Source organism: Epinephelus moara, chromosome 18, assembly GCF_006386435.1.
Source record: "Epinephelus moara isolate mb chromosome 18, YSFRI_EMoa_1.0, whole genome shotgun sequence".
Taxonomy (NCBI): Eukaryota; Metazoa; Chordata; class Actinopteri; order Perciformes; family Serranidae; genus Epinephelus; species Epinephelus moara.
The window spans coordinates 3,984,630-4,008,502 of record NC_065523.1 but is presented as its reverse complement, the minus strand read 5'-3'; the positions used below and the strand labels follow the sequence as shown (position 1 = coordinate 4,008,502).

Sequence of the window (23,873 nt, the reverse complement as noted above, 5' to 3'; positions counted from 1 at the left end):
TGAACAGGCCCGTTTTTAATGGTGTAATACTTTCGCTTTGGGCCTGGAAGTCCCCAAATTTCCCACCCTTAGCTTCGCTTTTGCTTTCACTTTATTTTTAAAAAACATGTGAGTTTTAGGGACTTTCTTTATGCAGTCCCTTGTGCTCTTTTACAATACAGACCTTTAAATGTGTTAGATAATACAAGCATTTGAGTGTGTGTGTTCATATTATACAGAACATGATATGTTATGTGTGTTCTTTTAGTGTAGATACAATATCAACTCATAACTCTGTATTATGCATCTCAATCAGTCTGTTAACCCCTTTTACATCGTTTTCTCAATCAACTTATGCAGTATAACACTTTTTACTTGATTAGGGATTAACTCTTTACACTACACTACTCACAAGTGACTTTAACGACTCTGAAACTCAGGGCTCACATGTGACCCAAAGACTCTATAAGGGTTCACACCCACACAGGGTTTCAAGCCTGCAACCCCCTAAACAGTCAGTTAGAACTCAAGAAACCTCTTGGATGAGAAGTGAAATGCCTCCAACAAAGTTCCCATGATATAGCGCTGAGAACTGCTTCGCTTCCGTGCTGGACTCCTTTCTGCTTCTCCAAACTGGAGGCCTTCCTCCTGACATCTAATGTTTGTAATATACTGTATGTGGATAAGTATCCCATACAACCCCACTTAAAAAACTATACTATCTCTTTAATTATGTCAAACATAAAATAAAACAGGACCAATTCTTTGCTTTGCATAGGTTCATTCTTACTCCACTTTATTTATTTGTTTCTTTTACTTGTTTTGGTCTTGTGCAAGTAGCAAAATGCTTTGCTCGTTTACATATCATAATAGGCACAAACAAAAATACAGTACATGCATGCCCTCTGAAATGTATCCAGGAGACATACACAGAAACATCAAATCAATGTCATTGCAGTAAAATACAATACAAAATAAAAATGAAAACAATTCAGATTATTATTATGGACGTCAACTAAGATATTATTATTATGAGAAGTAAAAATTTTGCTACAATAATGAAACTTACTAAAATATTTGTCAAGTAAAAAAGCTATGAAAATTGTGGTTATATTTCTTGTCCAGCATGCACCTCATACTTTCATATAACACTCCATGAAGACAAACTCCCTGATTTTTTTAAGTAGTCAACAGCATCTATAAATTGGGGAATTTCCTCTGGAATTTCCTCTGAGTTCAGTTGTTTTAAAACTCAACCCTAAGCTAAAACGAAGTTTCAAGGTGCTGTTGGTGCTGTTACAAAATCAGAAGCGTATTTTTAACACACCCATTAGGTAACATCAGGACCAGATACAGGATCTCTCAGAAATTTCTCCGACATCTACTTCTTGGTCAGTGTTTTGTTTTCAACGTCAACCTCAATGGCAATCAATATTACTTTGTCTCAAATGGAAAAACATAACTTGGCACCCTGAATGACTTTTTTTCCCCCTTTTTGTTCATCCCACTTGCCAGTGCCTGTCTGTCTGTCCAACTGTCCTTCTACCCATTCACGAGGGCCTGGCCTGGCCACCTCCAGTCCCGTCTCGGCACCAATTAATCTACCAAAACACATGAACAGACCTGTTAGTTTAGTCTACAGGGTTTGTCAAATGCAGCTCACAGCCAAGTTTGTGAGTTTAAGACAAATTCCTGTGCAACACATACAAAAAAATAAAAACATTTTAAGGATTTTTTTGTACAATGTGTTTACCTCTGCTGTTGTAAAATCATCCTATCTACATGAAACCATAAGTAATACATGTTTTGCTAATACTGCAGATGAATAGGAAGCTAGTTTGGTTAGCTGGCAAGTTGCTGTTGGAGGCAAATCCCATCCCAGTTACCTCCTGGACTGTATATAAAAATGGATGACATGACAGCTCCCCAAAACTGAAGGCAAAACGTCAGATCGCCCCCTGGTGGCTGGTTGCAGTATAGGTCATTACCCTTACCCCCTCCATGTTAGTGGATGGGACATGGGCAAACTAAAAATTCAAAGTAGGTCTACATGTCAAATACATTTTTCATGAAGATGGTTTTTTTGTCATTTTAGGTAGCTATGGTCACACTGATGTATGTTCAAGTGTTTTTTTTCCTGATGAGTTTGGTTTTAAATCGATATCTCAGAGGTGGCTACTGCGTAGACACTGGCTCCAAATGATGTCACCAACGCAAGATGGCGATGGCCAATCCGGAATATTCTGGCTTCAGTTTTATGCAATAGGAGGAACTGGAGACATTTAGTCCATCTTTATATGCAGTCTGTGGGAACAACACATACAAAAAATCAAAACATTTCATGATATGTTTTGTAATACGTGTTTACCTCTGCTGACATAAAATCATCCTATAAATATATGAAACATTATATAATAAATTTTAAGCTAATACTGCAGATGAAAAGGAAGCTAGTTTGGTTAGCTGGCAGGTTGCTCTAAAATGCCGGGGGCTGACTTCACTCCCGTTTCGCCTGTCTCCTGCTGGGGCTTCTGGCTGTCCTGCTTGGGGCCTGGTGGAGGGGCCTCTCCCTCGCCTCTCCGATACCCCAGTCTGGCCTTGCCTCCTCTCTTTGTCATATTTTTATTTTATTTTTTGTTTGTTTGTTTGTTTGTTTCTTATTATTATTATTATTATTATTATTATTATTATTATTATGATGATGATGATGACTATTATTATCTATTATTATACTGTATTCTAGTTCAGTATTATTATTATTATTATTATTATTATAGTTCTATTTCATGTTTTACTATATCAGATTGTGTTTTGTTATTGTGTTATTATACTATACTTATATATATTATCATTAGATTGTCATATTATCTTATACAGTGTTATAGCACACTCCTGTTAAGTTTGTTTTGTTGTACTGTATTATTCTATATAATGATATACCACAGTGGACATAATCTATAGCGTCAGTATTATTATATCATTTTATTACTACATTATAACATTAATATCGCACCCTCTGTCTCATCCAAACACCCCCACGCACACACGCTCTCACTCACACACCCACACACACACACACACACACACCTACTCACCTACTCCTATATACTCCCTTCTCAAACTCAAAAACTGATGTAAGCGGCTACCTGTTTTGTTCTGTTGGTTTTTATTTCTGTTTTTGTTTGTTTTGTTTTTGTTATTTTCTTGTCTGCTTGCTTTGTTTTGCACTTTATTTGTCCTGTATCACCTTGTTTGTTGTCTTGTAATTTCACTAATAAAAAAATAAAATAAAAAAAATAAAAAAAGAAAAAGAAAATCTCAGTGCAGTTAGTTATAATTAGCAGTTAGCTAATAAAAGGGCTAATTCCTGTGTTTACCTCAGCTGGACTCAGAAACATATTGTCAAAAATTGATGTACAGTTACGTAAATGTGGAGCGCTTTAGGAGGCATAGGCTACTAATCCTGATCATTTTTTTCCACATTCAAGGAGATGTAAATTTGCCATGTTTCACAGACAGAATGGAGTAAGCAGGTGCCCCAGAAGTGCCCTGGGCTTTGAAGCCAATTTTTGTAATGGCCATACAGTGTTACTGCAGTTTCCTGGGTCCGTCACATGATGCCATTGGGCCCCAAAAAGACTTTTTCCCATAGACCTATACTGGGAAAAAGACGTCTGTGAAGCGTCACAGCCATCACAAAATGAGTAATTTCGCTATCAAGATTTAATTCACTCAATCCGATAACATTTGGACATGAAAGTATGAAAGAGCCTCAAGATCAAACTGTTGTATACCCATCCAAGTTAGCGGAGCACTAAACTGGAAGTCAGCCACTTGGTCAACAAAAGCTAGCTGCTCAGCCATGCCCTGCAGCAGCCGTAAGTCTCTAGTACGCCTGCTCTATGATGCAGAAGCAGCGCTGATCATCTGGGTAATTTCATACCGCAGACATAGAGCAATTTTGGCTTCATGTGCCATTAAGCAACTTTCATAAGAATGAACAGAGCCCTGCCGCCAATGCTGTATCCAGGTCTCTTAATACATCCATGAGAGTAAAGGCCCTGATGCACCAAGCCGATGGTTGGCCGTTGGTCAAAGTTGGGCCGTTGGTGAGCGTCTGCCACCCTCATTGGTGCAGTGTGTCCCGCATCGTTGGCCCTCACCAATTGGCCTTTTTTTCTGCCGATTCATCATGTTGATTCAGTGTTGACACAGTGTTGACACAGTGGAGCCCATGAGCGACTCTAATTGGCAGTTCAGCTCTGTGCATGAGAAGAGAAACGGAAGTGAGGAATGTTAACTAAGGACTTAAGTCGAGAGGGAGTGAGGTCGAAACAAACTTGTTTTGTGAGTTAAGATTATTTGTCTTTAGCCATTGATCTCTTTAGCAGAAACATTTCCTAATGGTTTGTGTTCTTGTTCACTGGCGCACGGTAAATATGCTATGTTGTTTTCAAATTGGATTGTGTTGTTAATGTGCTAACTGGCTAACTAGCATCAAGACAATCTTCTGGTTTCCCTTTTTGGATGACGATTACAGACAACGGCCATCTGCTGGTAGGGTGGGGTATGTCCTCTCACTCAGGCGCAGGACACGTGCTTTTTGGCCATTGGTTTGGTGTTCATGTGCAACTTTTTGGTCAAGACATGGTTTGGTGTGTCTGGGCTTTCAGACCCCAAGCTGAAAAATAACAGCATTTTCTTTTAATGCATAATCAGGTAATGCCCATAGTATTCACTCTGGTCATGTGGTAACATACTGTAATTGAGTGTGGAACCATAGAACTTGAATGGGGTGTTTCAATGGGCTGATAAAGAGAAACTCTTCATGATCAGGCAGGAGGCCTTTTTCTGCTAACACAAGAGGTCTTCACATGGCAAACAGTCAAAGACCACATGAGTACTACGTCAGTGTCATTACTACATAGATTTCCAATTAAGCTCTGTTCATAATACATTACATCTCTGGCTTCACCTGTCTGTTGAAGTGATAGCCTGTTGTCATTCAGGGCACTTTCACACAAACAAATATTCCTCATGGCTTTATTCAGACATGACTGTTATGGAAAGACCCCTGCTGCTTGTGTAATTTTTGTCAGCTGTTAAAGAATGATACAAAAGTAGAAGAATGTTTCATGTTTTTTTTTTTATGATAAGTCAACAAAGACAACAGGTATTTTGTAGATGGTTCTTTTGGGGGGATTTGGGGACTTCATAATTGCGTCTTTGCTTTTTGCAGATGATGTGGTTCTGCTGGCTTCATCACACCATGACCTCCAGCATGCACTCAGGCGGTTTGCAGCTGAGTGTGAAGTGGTCGGGATGAGAGTCAGCACCTCCAAGTTTGAGGCCATGATTCTCTGCTGGAAAACAGTGGATTGCCCTCACTTCAAGTATCTCTGGGTCTTGTTCATGAGTGAGGGTAATCTGGGGCGTGAGATGAATGGGTGGTTTGGTGTGGTGAAGAGGGAGCAAAACTCTCAGTTTACTGGTCCATCTACATCCCAACCCTCACCTATGGTCATTAGCCTTAGGTAGTGACATGCACAAGCAGCCAAAATGAGTTTTCACTGTAGGGCGTCTGGGCTCAGCCTTAGAGATAGGGGTGAGGAACTCAGACATCTGGAGGGAGCTTGGACTAGAGACGCTGCTCCTTCGCGTTGCATCTGATCAGGATGCCTCCTGGGTGCTTCCTGTTGGAGGTGTTCCAGGCATGTCCCACTAGAAGGCGGCCCTGGGGCTGACCCAGAACACGCTGGAGGGATGATATATCTCATCTGGCCTGGGAATGCCTCGGGGTCACCCAGGAGGAGCTGGAAAGCGTTGCTAGGCAGAGGAGCGTCTGGAGTACTTTGCTCAACCTGCTGCACCAGTGACCAGGCCCCTGGATAAGCGAATGAAAATGGATAGATGGATGGTTTTTCCCTCCGCCATTCCCCAAAAATTCCTTTCCACACAAGCACTTCTATAAAAAAAATATCCGTCCAAATGAAAATGCAAAACATAAATATACCTGTGTACATGTGGACAAGGTCACAGGCTTTATTAATGATGGATTCTAATTCTTATTTTGCTGTTGAAGATTATATTATAATAAACATGAGGGGTGCTTGCCTCGTCTACTCAAAGTGAATCCCGGATTGGGATTTACCGTTTCATCATTTATAAAAACTTCATTCATTCATTTTCCGTAAGAGCTTATCCTGTTGGGGGTCGCGGGGGGGCTGGAGCCTATCCCAGCTGACACTGGATGAGAGGCAGGGTACACTCTGGACAGGTCACCAGACTATCGCAGGGCTGATATATAGTGACAGACAACCATTTACACTCACATTCACACCTACAGGCAATTTAGAGTCACCAATTAATCTAGCCTGCATGTATTTGGATTGTGGGAGGAAGCCGGAGCACCCAGAGAAAACCCACGCTGACACGAGGAGAACGTACAAACTCCACACAGAAGGGCTCCCACACCCTGGGCTTAAGCCAGGAAACCTCTTGCTGTGAGGCGACAACCTAACCACTGCACCACTGTGCCGCCTATTTATAAAAATCACACTGCCTATTTTGTAATGTTCAAGTGGTGCAGAAGTATAGAATGACACCATGTAAAGTCTTGTATATAATTCCTATTAGCTAAAACACTGTTTTGCCAGATGGTCATGTATTCATACATGAAGTTGGTCTGAGAGAAAAAGTACTGCTAAAAGGAAAGCATGCATGCATTTAATTTCTCTCTGCATGTTTTACCTTGTGCTGCTGCTGCCTTTATGTTCATCTGACATCATTCTGTTCAGACTTGTCATATTAAAGGTGATACAGAAATGTTTCAGGTCCAACCTTGTCAGATTGTCATCATGACTTTAACAAACATTTGACCCGGGTGCTTACTCAGACAAGAGACTAACATGTTGAATTGCTATCAACTTAACATTAAGAGGTGCATGTTTGACAGGGGCTTTAATGATTGATTATAAAGAAACAGATAATGCTGAAAAATTAAACTGGACAAGAAAGTCAGTGATTACCCTGAGGATGAGGAGGGCACCTTATTTTTCATTTTCAACTACTTCTACCTTTTGAAATGGTGAGTATGAAGGCTGCTGTTACTGCTAACTCCCTCAAGTATTTTCAGCCAATATAAAACAATGACAGAAGACTAAATATTCAGAAACCTCTCACTATGATGCAACACTAATCAACCTCAGCTCAAACTGCAGCCTCCAAAATGACCGTACAGTTGAATAAACTTCTCTAAAACAGCTTAAACAAAAATGGAACATTATAACCTTCATGAAAGTAGGGTTTATGGCAGGACTGTTGAATTAAACTGCATTAGTTTAACTCTGTGTACGCTAATAAACTAACAACTTATTGCAAATGTAGATTATGTTGAGACAACTTTGTGCTCAGTTGAGTTAAGTCCAAAGTGCCTGACTTTGCTCTCACTTGCAGAGAATCTTGCTGGTATTTGACAGTAAAACTACTGTTGGTATTGGGGAGTTTGGCGTGATCATCTTTTCTCAACTGTGCCAAATAGTCAGTTACACAGTCAGTCCTCCTTATCCATTGCGAGGGTCCTAACGACAGAGGGATGCCGTATGCTGTAAAGCCCTGTGAGGCAAATTGTGATTCGTGATACTGGGCTTTATAAATAAAATTGATTGATATTGTAATCTCACTCTGGCAAGCCTATAAAGTACACCTGTTGTAGGAGAGGTAGCTTTAGCTGACAGCTAGCACTTCTGGATGCTCACAGGAGGAAACTCGTTCTCGTCGTCCAGAGACACAGGTCCAGCAGCAAACTCATGCTCTGGAATGACTTCCCCTTTCTTTACACCACCGTCTTCAGAGTAGCCTGGGTAGACACAGGTGACAGAGGCAGACCAATCATGAGAGCAGCCTCAGCTTTACTTGACACAAGCAGACCTCAAATTCACCATATACCCTGAGTTCCCATCGGATCTGCTCAGTTTTACCCACATCTAGGTCTAAGTATGATAGTAAGTAAAGCCTAGTTCACATTACATGATTTTCACCGTGAATGTGATGTCACAGAGGATCTTGACAGCCCCCTTGAGGTGAGTCGGCAGGTAGTTTGCCACGACGAGTCCTCAAGCCTACAAGCAAGTCGCCCCCTCGTCTGCGACTGGGTCTGGATATCTGGCATGCTAGAAAACTGGAGAAGTGTGACACAACTGACAAAGAGCATCAGCCAATGAGAGGCAGGATATGTCTCACGTCAGCACGCAGGAGGACAGAAGAAATGTGAGGAGGGCAAGCTGCAGGGTTGCCAGGTCTGCTTATTAGCTGCAACTTTGGGCTTGTTTCTAAAGTGGAGATGCTTATTTGGGCATGCTCTCTAAACGTAACCTTTCTCGATATATATCTATATAATAAGTTATTTAAACGCATGATAGTCGCTTCTTTTGGGCTTGTTTGTTTCCATAGCCCTGGTTGCTTGTTTCTCTATTAAGATCTGGCAACACTGACAAGCCGGCAAGCAACAACAATGGCGGCATCCACAGGATCACGGGGAGTGCGTTGTGTTTGGACCCAGGCCCTCGAGGCAGATCTGATTCAACACTGGGAAGAATATCCATGCCTTTATGATGTGTCGTCTCCAAGTTAAACGTAGTTTGGTGACGTCACCGTGTTATCTGGGGCTCTGTCGGTGAGGGCTTTGTGGAGAAATCTTGTAGTGTGCACACACAGGTCGTAACGCAGTTGGCGAGACTCCTGATGACAGAAACACACGTCGCCAGGTATGAACACTCAAAAGATTACAATAGTCTCTGTGACGCAAAATCAGGGTGAAAATCATGTAATGTGAACTAGGCTTAAGCAACAAGCAGGGGTGGGACCAAGTCATTGTTTTGCAATGAAATCTTAATTCAAGTCCCAAGTCAAGACAGGCTAGTCCAAAGTTAGGTCCTCACTCAAGTCCCAAGTCAAGGGAGACAAGTCCTGAGTCAAGTTCCAAGTAAAGACTCACAAGCCAAGGGTCAAGTTCCAAGTTCTAAACTTTGAGTTTTGAATCCGTAACCAGTCACAATGTGTTCTTTCCCAAGATAATGCCATCTTAACAACATAATAATAATGTGTTACATTTACAAAAATCATGTATGCTTTTTACAATTTGTCTTTATTCCTTAAAACAGTTTGTTAAAAAGTTACTTAGCTGTTGAGGTGATGTTAGCCTAGAATTAGCTCGCTAACAATAGCCCCTTTTCAACCAACATTTCCAGGAACTTTTATTACCAGGAATTTATTTACCTGGGAAAAATAATTCCTGGTAATCTGTGTGGTTTGCCTTTCCACCCACCTCAAAGTTCTGGGAAATTTATTCAAATTAGCGTGATGACATAGATGATTCGACGTGTGTCCTGTATTTGGCTCCGCCAGCTTGGCTGGTTACGTGCTGGCAGAGGGTTGGGGCTGTTTGTCTCAGCCAGCAGCTAAGTTTTAAAGTATTTTAAGATACGTGTCAAACTAAGTTAGTCTACATACAGACAGCTGTCGTTTGAGCTTAGTAGTTACAATTCGCTATCAGCTGAACTAGCGTGCTGTCCTTGTGTAAGACATAACGTTAGTGTCGGTGGATGAGAGACTGTGGACAGAGCATAATGAATATCGCTGTCTACATGTTTACATGTTCATGCTTGCTGAACACATGTATTGATAAAGTATTGGCTTCTTACTCGCTGAGGAGTGTAGCTGCTGTTAACTCGAGTCATTTTCGAGTTATCTTAACTTCGTTACACAGCTGTTGACCGGTTATCGTGTCGCATTGATGTATGTGTCTATGGATGTGAGTGTGTGTGTGTGTGTGTGTGTGTGTGTGTGTGTGTGGAGGAGTTCAGCGCCGGCACAAAAGAGCCGATACCCTTAGCGCTTATCAATACTACGGTCTTTGATAATTTAGCCCCAGGGCTAATTTAGTACCGGATTTCGATACCCATCCTTAATTAAAACACAAATGAAGTGGAGCCTGTAGAAGTGAAATAAAGTTTGCAGCAGCTGCCCATACCAGGAAGTGCGTAAAACTGTGTGTGTGTGTGTTCCACCGATCAGCGTTCTTCAGCACACAGCCCCACCCCTCAAGAATTCCGGGTAATCTGAAAAGTCCTACCCCCCTACTAGGTACTTTTTCCAGGGTAAATTTGGGGTTGAGGGAAAGAAAGGTAATTTCGGTGGAAACGCACGGAGGTTTTTCAAAATCCCGGGTAAATTAGAAAAGTTCCTGTGGTGGAAAAGGGGCTAATGTTAATATTAGTCCTGACAAACCATTCTTTGTGCAACTTCAAATGTCGAACAAAGTTGGAAGTTGTTGAGTCTCCATTTAATTTTTGACCCATAAATTTCTATTTGTACTTTTTTTGGTTGTTGTTTTTAACCATCTCGTAAAATTATCTTTGATATAATTTTTTTCAACCGCTACTCAGTAACCTAACATAAGTTCTTCATGGTTCACTTCTGCAACCTGACGGGATGCTGTCAGATTGGCTCAAACTAAGTGGATCTGGGGCTTATGTGTTGACTTGCTGGGAATGAATAGCGTTAATGTTCGTCGATTCAGGAAATGAAGTGAAATTAATTGACTCCAGGATTCAAACACATTTTTATCAACAAATTTCTGACCTGTCATGACTTGTCTATGCCCCTGAGGCAAATTTCCATGACCATACCATGTTTCCCCTAAGATCTTTTCCAGCAACAGTGCTCATATAAGTGAGTTTTGGCTGTTAACAAGTGGAACGCACAGACAAGTTACCTACATTAAAAAACTGTATCCAAATAGTGTAAGAGGTTTTTGAGTGATGACATTAAAACAAAAAAACTGTTTTAATTGCCCCTAATCTCCCCTTATCAATCCTGCAATTCCAGTCGCAGAGACAAAACAATTCAAATTTCATAGAAATGCAGATGAAAAGTTGGAATACATAAAGATACAATGACGGTTGTGTGGGCACGAAATAGGACAAAACAAAGCTACGTTAACACTGTCAGAAAACAGTAGAATGTATCACAGCCTCTACAGAAGCATTCTGTGCAGTGTGTGTGTGTGCGCGTGCGTGCGTGTGTGCGTGCGAGTGTGTCGCGAGCGAGGAGAGACGATGTGTCTGTCTGTACTGGGCAGGTGAGCTGGACATCAGGTTACCAGTAAATCCTGACAGTATCGGGGCGCTGGTGGCTTAGTGGTAGAGCAGGCGCCCCATGTACAAGGCTGTTGCCGCAGCGGCCCGGGTTTGACTCCAGCCTGTGGCCCTTTGCTGCATGTCACTCCCCCTCTCTCTCCCCCTCCACGCTTGTCTGTCCTATACATTAAAGGCTAAAAAGCCCTAAAAAATATCTTTAAAAAAGAAAATCCTGACAGTATCAGTGAATGCTTAGTGGGAGCTACAGTTTGTAGCAGTGGTGAAGTACTGCTGTTTATAGGGTAAACACTGCATGCATTCTCTGAAACGTCTGCCTTAAAAGTCACATGAAAAATAAGAATAAAAATCCATGTCAATTTAACAGTCATTTTCTTAAAATTAGGAGCCAGCCCAAAAGAACATACAGTATTTATGTTCATGCGTTCACCACATGCAAATCTGAGAGCTATCTAGTTGCTGGGGAAACTATGACCTCAGAAAGCCAGCTTGTGTCTTTATATAACTGGTAAGAATAATGGTAGTGAGAATTAGCCACCTTGAGCACCCATAGTACCTCAGCAGTTAAGGCTTTGTTTCTGGAAACAGCACCCAAAATGGTCCTGTGTTTGGCGGTAGTGAGAGGGAAGCACTGCAGCTGCCAGCGGGTGTCACGTTGGTCACCAGGTGAAAGCGTTGGTAATGGGACTTGATTCTTGAAGCAGCAGTTTAACATTAGCTCCTTTGGCATGGCTAGCTAATGCTGCCTCTCCTATGTTCAAAAAGTTATAAGTTTAAGTACACTGTCCACATTTAGCACATACCAGGTCCTGGTCTTTCTCATGCCTTGCCTTGCACTTGTCTGAGTGAAGCCAGACATTACTAAATCAGCATTTTCTGGCATTATGTGAATTTACATCTGGACTAAGTAGAAGCTGTGACTCAGGTCCAAGTCTGACGTTGGCTACGCAGAGAACAACATAACGTCAAGTGACAGGACTGATCTGTCCAAACATTAAATACATTTATACATTATATATGCTCTATACATGTGCAGCAAATTTCCAAGACTTTTCCAAAACCTTCTAGGTTTATTTATTTTACAAAACATTTCCAGGCCTAGAAAATTGCTATTTTCCAATTCCATGACTTTTCCAGGTTTTGACTGTATGAACCCTGTGACTCATGGCCCATTTTTTAGGTATCAAGTATTTTCAAGTCAAAAGGCTCAAGTTCAGGTGAAGTCACAAGTCATTTAGTTTTGAAGTGGAGTTGCAAGTGTTTTTTTGTTTTTGCTTTTTTGTCAAGTTGTCAAGCTGAGTCTCAAGTCATTAAATATGTGACCTGAGTCTGACTCAAGTCCAAGTCATGTGACTCAAGTCCACACCTCTGGCAACAAGCACTTTATTTGAAGTACACTGAGACCACATTCTGACAAGCCGAGGGCAAAGACTGGCCCCACTGGGAAGGTGCAAGTACATGCGTTTTACAAACATCGATACATCAATACATATTGAGATTTAAACAATATTACTGTTACTGTTACCAAGAAGAACACCAACCAACATTAGCAGCCTACATGGGTGTGTTTTACGTTGACATTTGATTTGAAATCGCCTAGATTAGTCATGAGACTAACAGGTAAGGTATGGTATGGTTTACACAGTGCTAAGGCTTTCAGAGCTTCCTGTAACAGCAGATGGAGGAGGCAGTGACAGAAAAATGTGGGCATAATTTGGAGAAACACCAATGAGCCTTGACGGGTAAAGATCTTCATGGGCTACTTTTTTGGAGCTGTGGAACACCTACTTAAACCTAATGTATATAAATCAGTTGACGTAAAATAGTGACCCAATCTGGAGGGGGCCTGAGGACGGTCGGACACTGCCAAAAAAAAAAAAAAAAACCCTGCATACAACATGCATCAAGCTTTGGTTTAGTGTGGCTATAGTGCAGTACTAGTAAGAGTTCTAACTCTCACTGCCTCTGTCTGCCAAAAATACTCTGCCTACCACAAACATTGCAGTCCTAGTTACATCAAACTATCACAGTCATAACAATGTAAATAAAAAGCCAGGACTAAAAGGCCTTTGGCTAAACACTTCTATTTAAATGGGGAAGTGATTTCAGCAGTAGGTTTAAAAAAAAAAAAAAAAAAAAAACCTGAATGAGCTGAACTGAGCGAGAAGTCTAATCCTTTCTATTACACACAGATGGAGAAATGTCTGCGACTACTAACCAGTAAGGGTTGCAGTAACGGGACCAGCGGCTGGTAAGGCAGCAGTCGCAGCATAGGATGGACAGGCCTGTACTGGCCCGCTGACCTCTGACCCTTCTGACTCTTTTCCTTCACCTTGATCATCATCAGTACCAAAAAGCCTAAGAGAGGAAGAGAAAGAAGGAAGCAAGAACACAGAAGTCAAAACAGTATAGCACAGTTGATTCTTTTCCTTTCAGATGCATTCAGCACTGTAAACAATGACTCAAAGTTTTGTGTTTTACAACCTTCTCATGTCCTTTTATTACATCACAGTATGCAACTGCCACCCATAAGTGTACCATACAGGGGTACAATCCCGATTTCACAAAAGTCAGGGCACTATGTAAAACGTGAATAAAAATAGAATGTAATTGTAGGAGCCACTGTTTATGGTTTTGTATTTGTTTATTGTTCGTGTCCCGGTTGCCACGGGTGACGGTGTGGGTGGATGCATCAGGTGAAGTTTATATTAGGCACAGGTGTAGCAGAGCAGGTAATGATGCATGGGTGACTGGGAGATCACACGGTTTTTACCTCTTGCATGCTCAGATTACCGTATACAACTCTTTTCCTGTCAAATGAAGCATCATTAAATGGGAACCCCAACAGTGGAAGACCGCCTGGACATTCATTCATTCTTTTATTCAAGCAAGTTTAAAACAGGTCTTCACCTGCACCCAGCCGAGTGGCTAATCGTTGATCAGGATAGTCGCTAGAGTAATGACTTGCGAATCTTTTTCAACTGATATCCATTTTGGTACAGTACAAAGCGAAGATATTTATACATTCATTCTGAATTTGATGCCTGCAACAAAAGACTGGGAAAGCTATGGAATGTCCAAAAAAACACCTGGAACATTCCACAGGTAAACAGGTTAATTAGTAAAAGGTGACAGTATCATGATTGGGTATTAAAATGGCATCCTCAAAAGACTCAGTTGCTTATAAGAAAGGATGGTCACTTTGTGAAAAACTGCTTCGGCAAACAGTCAAACACTTTAAAACAACACAATTGCAAAGAATTTATGGATTTCACCATCTACGATCCATAATATCATCAAAAGATTCAGAGAACCTGGATTAAGGCTGAAAACCAATACTGAAAGCCTGTGACAGTTGACCCCTCTGACAGCACTGCATTCAAAGACGTTTGTCTCATCTGAGATGGACTGATACAAAGTGGAAATGAGTGCTGTGGTCTGACAAGTCCAAATTTCAGATTGTTTTTGGAAACCATGGACATCATGTCCTCCAGGTTAAAGAGGAAAAAGACCATCCAGATTGTTACCAGCTCAAAGTTCAAAGGCAGCAACTGTGATGGTATGGAGGTGTGTTGGTGCCCATGGCATCATGGGTAATGCTGAAAGGTATATATACAGGTTTTGGAGCAACATATGCTACCATCCAGATTACGTCTTTTTCAGGGACGTCCCTGCTTATTCCAGCAAGACAATCAATTAGTGTCCTCAGTTCAATAACACTTACTGTGTATCGTTAAAAGAAAACGTGATGTGACACAGTGGTAGTCATGCTCCTGTCCCAAATTTGTTGAAAGGTGTTGCAGCATCAGATTCAGAATGACTGTATGTTTACAAAAATACAATAAAATGTATAATTTTGGACATTAACTATCTTTGTGCTGAATTTCATTGAATGTAGGTCAAAAAGGAATTGCAAATTATTGTATTAAGTTTTTATTTAAGTTTTACGCAACATCCCAACTTTTTTTGGAATCAGGTTGTATACAACTTTTAGTGAAATTGTGAAAAAACAAACAAACAAAAAAAAACACTATTCACACCTGTCCCAGCCCCATGAAATCAGTTGTAGCCTCACCTGTGTTTGTGGGCCAACATGCACTCGCCTCCATCCAGTGGATCCACGTTGTAGATGAACAGCTGCCCATCAGCTGTGGCAACCAGTAGCCTCGGAAGCTTCTGGATTCTGGAACATCGGATTGAGTAGGCTATCTGTTTCAGTTGTTTTGTAACAATTACAGACATTCACTTACCCCCAACCCAACAGTGAGAGGAACAATCAAATGATTAATTTACACTTTGTCAACCTAAAAATAGTTTGCCGTTAACCACTTCTATGTACCAGGAAAAGCTGGACCAGGAATGTAGACAACTAGTTCTGTCAGGGTTACACTTACAAGAACAAACACACCATATGACCATGCGTAATGTATAGTGCTGTAGTCTCCTGGTCGACTGGTTGATTATTTGGTGGATATGCTCTCGTCCGACCAAATTCTCATTGGTCGAATAATCACCGTGTTACTGTCATAAGGAGAAAAGTGCTACATCAATAGCTTTCCAGGATTAATCCATTATTTCCTGCGGCGGGAGGGACAGGCTAACTTAACCTGTGAAAATAGGGGTGTTTTCAAAACACCCCTTTGTTTACACAACGTTGAACTCGCCCACCCTAACGCTCAGAGTCGCGGTGAGACAGACCTCCTGCCTGTTTCTGACACCGTTTTCCTCAGTGGAAACAAAGCTTGTATTTACTTGTATTTCACAGATAAGAAACAATAAATTGTGAAGACAGTAAAGCCTCCACTAAAATAGCATTTTAAGTCTTGTATGTGATTTATCCTTCAGGGATTTATACTTCGGGATTTATCCTGGCTTCATATGAACAGAGGAATTCTCCGCTCGTCGCTAGGCTAATTTATACAATGTAAAATGCCATAGGCTGGCGCTAATAATGTTAGCATATTGTATTTGTTTGGAAAACGTGTTTAGTGTGACAGTTGTTTTGTCGGTGAATCTTGTGAGTTGTAATGGAGCCAAATTGAGTGCCCTTACCTATCTTAAATGTTGCTGTTGTCCCTGACTTTATATGAGACAAGGGAAAGATCGCTAGCTGCTAGGCTAATTTATGCAATGTAAAATGCCATAGACTTGTACTAATAACGTTAGCATGTTGTATTGGTGGGGGAAATGTGTCCAGATAAAGACAAGTGTTTGTCTGTCAATGCTGCAATTTATAGTGAAGCCAATTTGCATTGTGTTTGAAATTGTCTCTATTAAGCCATATTTAATGTGTGTTTTGAATCAACCAAACTTTACAGCACTTAACAGAGTCCTCCACCTAGTGTTTTGGAGGTGTAACTGCAGAGTGACAGACACACCCACTGTTGCCAACTCCTCAGTAAGAAAAGTAGCTATTGGCTGTCCTAAAAGTTGCTAAAAGTCGCTAAATGATGTCATCGCCTAATTTGCATAATTGTCCATATGCATGTAATTGTAATGGCTGCTGTAGGAGAGAGGAATAACGTCGTGGGAGAGACAAAAACTGAGTAAAAAAAACACCCTGAATATGTTTAGAACTACAAATGAACCTTCTTTCAGTGATTTATATNCGAGTACCGAATACCGTTGTTTAGTTTTTCATTAGTTTTTGCAGATGAACCCCCTCCAGATTAGAGCTTAGATCGGGCCCAAAAAATCCGGCCCGACCCGGCCCGAGCCCGTGCACGTTATGTCAGGGCCCAGTCCGGCCTGTCCAATTAACTGTAATTATGGGCCAGAGCCCGATTTAAACCCGACATTTTTCAATAAGTTGGCTGTTATAATAAGAGTATTAAACCACAATTCTTGTTATTTGGATGACAGAAATATGGGATCTTAATGAATGGCGCAACACGGAAGGTATTAAAACAGGTGTTTATTTTAGGATCCCAAGGTCAAACGAAAAAAAATTAACAGTGATAAATAGAATAAATAGAACATAATAAAATATATTCAAAACGAATAAAACGAAATCCAAAAAGAACAGGCTAAATTAAGCCGATTTAAACACTCCAAAAGAGAGGAGATTGACTGGCTGCCTGGCCCGTGCTTGCACGCACGTCGCACACACACATACATATTCACTTATTTATAATAGAAAAATAGATTGTCTTCAAAATAAATGAATCAGACAGTGCAAACGCTCAGGTTGCAATAAACAAAAAAGCTCAAACAAATATGGCTATTATGCACATGAATTTTGCATTTAGGCTATGATAAATAGAATAAATAGAACATAATAAATTGTATTCAAAATTATTAAAATTAAATCCAAAAAGAACAGGCTAAATTAAGCCGATTTAAACACTCCAAAAGAGATGGACTGGCTGGCCCGGCCCCCGGGGTCATCAGATCGGACATGCAGCTCTGAACCTGCGGATAAAGTGTGGCGATTGCTTAGTGCTGCGACTGTCCACCATATAAATACGTGCAACCATTTTACAACAGCATATTTAAGTATGAAGCTATATATCCTACTTACATGGTTCTACATGTTGTCGTGCAAGAACAAGATTGCATCCACGGTTGCTGGTTTTAGAGCAGTCCTCCTCTGCTCCATCGTTAGGCCAGCCGCGCTGAACACCCGTTCACTACTGCTGCTGCTTGCTGGGACGCAGAGGACGGATCTTGCACACCTCGCCAGTTTTGGGTAGACCACGCTGTTGATTTTCCACCATCCCAGTAAGTCCCTGTCATCCTCCATGACATGTCTCTGTGAGATATACATGGTCACTTCATCCTCGTGTGATTCAAAATCAACATGTTGGTTCTCCCACTCTGAAAAGTCTCTCTTGGCTTTGGCTTTTGGTGGCGTAAAGCCGGTGTCCCTCTCCGGCCTGTCAGTCTCTTCTGCTGCAGCATCTTCCTCCTCCCCCATCGTTGGCAAGAGCATGGTGCGGACGTGGGCGTGTACTTCAGCGATCTCTTCAGCTGACATCATCCTCAGTTGGTTGAATTTGGGCCAGAGAAAAAGAGCAACTTTGTGTAGCATGTCAAGTTTGATTTTTTGCGCAACTAACTCTGCATGTCTCTGGCGCACAAAGGCTTGTTGCTGCGAATCTGTGGGAGAGGGCCAGCAGTGTCTTTTCAGTTTTTCAAGACAGAGGCAAGCCAGGTTCAATGTGGCATATTTGTCGCCTCCCAGCTCTCTCTGCGCATCGTAGAATGGCTGCAAAAAACTGACCAAAAAGCTCAGCTAACTGGTGCAATATTTTCGATGCGCTCAAGCTCTCCACGCGTCTCCAGTAGATGTCCTGCACTGACTTGAGGGTGAGAGGCCAGATTGTTTTACATACCTCACAAGTGTTTTGGCAGCAGATATGGTCTCTCCAATATCTGGTGCGTTTTCGGATAGGGCATCGGTGCCCAGTCCGTGACGCAGGACAGTGTTGATGAGATGATCCATACAAGACAGCCTCTTGTATGGTTCCAGGGCTTTGATAATGTTGCTGTCTTTATCTGTCACCCACACAATTTGGCTCAGGGAGAGGGGGTCTAGGCCAAATCTGTTAACCAGCAGGTTAACTATTTCCCATCTTATGTTTTTCCCCGTTTTGGCATCCTCTGCGGGAAACGTGGCTGTGGTCAGCGTTTTTCCAACTAAGATGAAGTCGGGGTCGCATAATGGCACGTTATTGCCATGGAGCTGAGCTTCCGATAGTCGTCAGTCCACATATCCGTGCTCATTCCAACATCTCCGGTCTTCAGCACATCCTTGAGCCGCTGTGTGAAAGCCTCTCTCTTTTCATCTGCCTTTGCTAAACATGTTTTGGAAATGGTGCTGTGATGTGGCAAGACTGACAGGGCTGATACACGACCATGTGTGGCACCAACATTTATCAGTTCTTGAGCTAACGCTTGGAAGCCCTCTCCACTGACAACATTAAATGGCCATATATCCCTGCAGCAAAAGTCCACACATTTTTCAGTAATGGCTTGCTTCACTCTCAGTGGGATGGTTTTCTCAGTTGTCACAAATGAGGACATTGACGGCTGACTTACATCTTTTTTGCCATGGCAGGCCTTCTTCATGTGCCAATTCAGTGTTGAGGTCCCTGTCTTTTTGCTGTCACAAGTTATCAGTACGTCACACTTCATGCACTTGGCAAAGCCGACGCACATGTTGTCACTGGTGTTCACGACTAACTTGAAGGTGCTCCATACCTCAGACTTTCCAGCGCAGTTGGAGAGTGTTAATTCCCCAGATATTAACTTCTTCTTTGCATCCTGAAGCTCCATTTTGGGATGCAAGGCCGTCGAGCGTGGGGACTGGGAGACAGGTGGTGAAGGGCTGCGCAACTTTGTTGTAACTTTATGTGTCATACAAAGTGTGGTTTAATTTTACTTTTTATAATACATAGCCTATAACATTTCATTATGAAATCATAGCTTTAAAAAAAAAAAAAAAAAAAAAAAAAACATCATGACCGGCCCGGCCTGGGCCCGCCAGAGGGGGGGCGGGTCCCAGCCCGACCCGGCTTGGGCCCTCGGGCCGGGTCGGGCCGGGCTCGGGCTCGGGCAGAGAATCTAAACTCCACTTCAGATTAGTGTTGTCATGGTACCAAAATTGGGACCCATGGTACGATACCAGTGAAAATATCATGGTTCTGAGTAGTATCACGATACCACAGCGAAAATGAGGCAGATGTGCCTTTGTCATTTATAAAAAGATGAATCACTTTTCTATAATACATCACTGATATTTCAATGGAATAAATTACTTATTGACTTATTCATACTTCAAAAACAGCATCAATAAGTGATTAACATAGGGGGGATTGAAATAAAATAAATAAATAAATAAAATAAAAATCAACCAGCCACCCTCTTCCCCTGACAAGTAAAGAACAGTCCCTTCATAAGTAAAGAACAGTCCCTAAAGTGCGGTGAGGTTTGTGGGCCGTTACCTGCCGCAAAGAGAGAAATGTGAACGGCTCGTTTCTCCTCTGACACGTCACATACCTGTGTGCTACCACGGCTCGGTTGTCCAGGTACTTTTGGGCAGTCATGACACCAAGAAGAAGACATTATTGGAGCCGGACTTCTCCGTCGCCGGTAAGCCTATGGCTGCCGTATTTGACAGGAATACATTCCTGTCTGTGTCTGTGTCCCCCGTTCAACCCACAACCGGCGGGATTCGCCTTTCGTTTCTGCTGCTGGTTGAAATCTGTACTCGCACAGCGTGCTGAATGATTTAATTTGCTTGAACAAAACTATTTTTAGTCACAAATGCGAGTGCAGTGACGGACGGAGTAAAATATCGCCACACTGCCGACATTTTACTCCGTCACCGCACGCTGTTTGATTGCGTTATCAAAACACGCCGCTATTGTTCGGCCTTGCTTTTCACTTATTCCACCAAATACCGAATGTGTGTTTTTTTGCAACATTCGGCCGAATATATTCGGTTACTGAATATTCGGTGCATCCCTAGTTGATTATGTAGATTATGTACCACTTCAGTCAACCAAGATTTTCTTTGGTTGACTACAGCCCTGGTAATGTAAATCAATTTCAAAGCCCTCCACAACCTAGCCCACCTATCTCTCTGTCCTCCTCCAGGAGTACACATGCGCTCTTCCTCTGCTGGTCTCCTTACCATCCCCACCTCACGCCTCAGCACCATGGGTGCCAAGGCCCCCCTCCCCCGAAGAGTTATCATTATTAACATTATCATTATTATTATTATTATTATAAACCACAGAGAAGCTCACATAGCGAGGGTGCAGACATTCCTTTGTCCGGATGTAACGAGGTGAACAGTGGCAAAGGCCCGGTCCTGTCTCATCATACCGGATACCTGAGCAGGGAGGTAGCTGCTGGCTGCTGAGAACATCTTTCCCACATAGGCTGTCCAGGTGTTAGGCTCGTCCCCTCCACTAAATACAGGGTAACAAGTGCCCTTTAGAACAAGTTCATCCAACAACTTGATTTATACTTTCATGAGTACAGTGTTCTCCAAAGTGATAGAATTATTGGTCGGGGCTACAGAAAATATAAGGTGGAATAAACTGTAGCTTTCCTTAAATACAGAACCCAATAGGACACAGGTCTACAAATTCTCGCCACATGGTTAAACTGTGTTTAGAGTATGTATGTATGTGTGTGTGTGTGTGTGTGTGTGTGTGTGTGTGTGTGTGTGTGTGTGTGTGTGTGTACCTTGGTCCAAGTTGCTCTAGTTTAAAGATATGCACCGTCTCTGTGTTGCTGGATGCACAGAGGAACTGGCCGTCAGGGCTGAAGGATAAAGAGCTTATATTGACGTACCTGCAGACAGAGTGCAAAAACTTGAGGAATAATCAATAATTCAATGTGGATAATTATTAAAGACCATTAGTAGACTATTAACTGAAGCATCTGACCTCATCAGTCTCCTCAGCTCTTGAGGATCCCAGCCACCAGAGATCATGTGCCATTCAATAACTATAAATCTGTCATCAGCATGTAATGAAGGCATAAGTGCATGTATGCCAATGTACCAGCAAAGCAGCACTCCAATAATGACTCCATATCTATTTGAAATCATGATCTTTGACTGTGCTCATACGTAGAACTGTGTATTTCTTTAAAAAGAGTGCAGATCACAAATGCTGTGTTTGAACTCTGACCTTTTCATGCCCCGGCGGAACTCAAAGAGACGCAGACCCTCAGGAACGGAGAACACTCGGATGACGGTGCCCTGTAAGGACAGACAGCCAGTGAGGTGTCACTGTTATTTTGGTTTACATGTGTCACTCAGGTAATGGGTCATTTGAGGCAAAGCCTTAGAAATTAACATAATTCTGGATTAATGCAACATGAAACAGTTTCCCAGTTTTTAGTTTTAGAAAAGTGGTGTTTGAAACGAGCTTAGCCCTGCACTCAGTGTTCAGTGCCCAGAGTGTGAGCAAGCAACAATATCATACCCAAAGCCTTTGACACTGAAGCACATTATACAAATTTGATGCCACATGGGGCTGATTGCCTGTTGCCCTGCTGCATTCTGCATGGCTATTTGCCAAATACTGTGCTCATAGTTGGTAAAAGTTATTTCTTTTAGACAAGACTGCAACTGTGGTCATCATGAACACTGTGGATTTTCTTCTACAGCACGAATTTGGAAGTTTCCCATTTGAAAAAATACTTCAGATATAGATACCTCAGTGCCCACCAGCCAGGGGTATGGATATAAACCAAACCACTGATTAAAAACAAACAAACAAAAAAACAAAAACTAGAATTGTTGTTGTATTGCCTCCGCAACCAGTCAGGTTTCAGTTTACATCCATGCCCGCCTAAAATTAATATGTAGCCACAACAGTTGACAGTGCTTCAAATATGGATGTTGTTGCAAAGCTACATATTCAAAAATGTGGATGTTTCACACACATCTCCCCCCAGCAGCACAAAAGATGTATACAAGCAACACAGTTTCAAGGTGGACACCCAAGATTAGTGTCACCAATTCAGTATCTGACCAAATGTCTCCCCTTCCGTTCCTGAGATACGACATTGAAAAATGGCCAAAACAGTGTGTTTGCCATATACTATGATGCCAAGGTGAAGTTGCCTATTGACCTTTTGGATATAAAATGTCATCACTTTATTATTTTATCCTATTAGACGTTTGTGTGAAGTTTTGTCATAATATGCCTATGAATTCTTGTGTTATGGCCAAAGATATGTTTTGTGAGGTCTCAATGACCTTGACCTCTGACTACTAAATTTTAACTGGTTCATTCATGAGTCTAAGTAGACGTTTGTGCCAAATTTAAGAGAATTCCCTCAAATCCTTCTTAAAATATCAAGTTCATTAGAATGAGATGGATGCAGGGTCACAGTGACCTTTGACAACCAAATTCTAATCCATTTACTCTTATGTCCAAATAGATTTTTTTGTCAAAGTTGAAAAACATTCCCTCAAGGTATTCTTAAGATACAAGAATGTGATAAATGAGGTCACAGTGACCTTGACCTTTGACCACCAAACTTTAATCAGTTCGTTGTTAAGTCCAAGTGGATGTTTCTGCCAAATTTGGAGAAATTCCCTCAAGGTGTTCTTGAGATATCGCATTCACAAGAATGGGACGGACGTACATATGGTTGGACAGACAACCCGCAAACAAAATGCCTCCAGTGGCAGCTGTTGCAGGGAAGGAAGCATAAAAAAGGCAGATTTTAGGTGGAGTCATTTTCCAGGAAAAAGAGGCTAACTGCTAGCGTGTCAGAGAAGACGCTTTTTTTTGCCTTCTGTTTGTTATTCAGAGGGGATGGTACCTGGTCCAGAACAGGCCTTCAGGGTTTCAAGCATCTTTTTGAGAGAACTAATGAATATGAAAGCAGCAGGACAACATGGTAAAATTGGGATTGCTCAAAAGAGCAAATATAGCTACCCAAAATGACTGTGCATATAAATGAAGGATTGAGCAGTGTAACAGCAAATTTAGATCATGTATGTGCTCAGACTATCACCTGGGTTAAACTGTGTGGAAAATGTAAAATAGCACATTTTGTCAAATGGTATAATTTTCTGTTTTTTGCATCAGTCCAAAGTAGTTGTTGTCCACCCATTTTCCACCTAAAAATACCAATGTATCTTAAGCCCTCTTACAACACTTGAGGCTACAGTGCTGTTGTATCCAACAAAACAAAAGTTTTGAAAGAAAGAAACAATGTACTTGTGAATTTGCTATTATTAATAGAGCCACAAAAGTAGTTTGG

The 23,873-nt window shown here is 41.7% G+C and overlaps 1 protein-coding gene across 9 annotated transcripts in view; it reads right to left on the bottom strand.

Annotated features, from left to right (window-relative positions):
- Positions 1-6: 6 nt before the first annotated feature.
- wipi1 (WD repeat domain, phosphoinositide interacting 1) overlaps positions 7-23,873 on the bottom strand; it is a 45,429-nt gene continuing 21,562 nt past the window's right edge. For 4 of the 9 annotated variants that reach the window (XM_050069113.1, XM_050069114.1, XM_050069106.1 and 1 more), the window contains 7 exons: positions 21,782-21,852; positions 21,333-21,440; positions 20,888-21,052; positions 15,211-15,318; positions 13,354-13,493; positions 7,737-7,837; positions 2,125-5,863 (listed from right to left, as the gene is read on the bottom strand). In XM_050069113.1, coding sequence (XP_049925070.1) covers positions 5,753-5,863; positions 7,737-7,837; positions 13,354-13,493; positions 15,211-15,318; positions 20,888-21,052; positions 21,333-21,440; positions 21,782-21,852 — 804 coding nt within the window. In that variant the 3' untranslated portion in view covers positions 2,125-5,752. Of the gene's footprint in view, positions 1,581-2,124; positions 5,864-7,684; positions 7,838-13,353; positions 13,494-15,210; positions 15,319-20,887; positions 21,053-21,332; positions 21,441-21,781; positions 21,853-23,873 lie in introns of those variants that run through there. The other 5 variants (XM_050069110.1, XM_050069109.1, XM_050069111.1 and 2 more) reach the window with 5 other exon arrangements.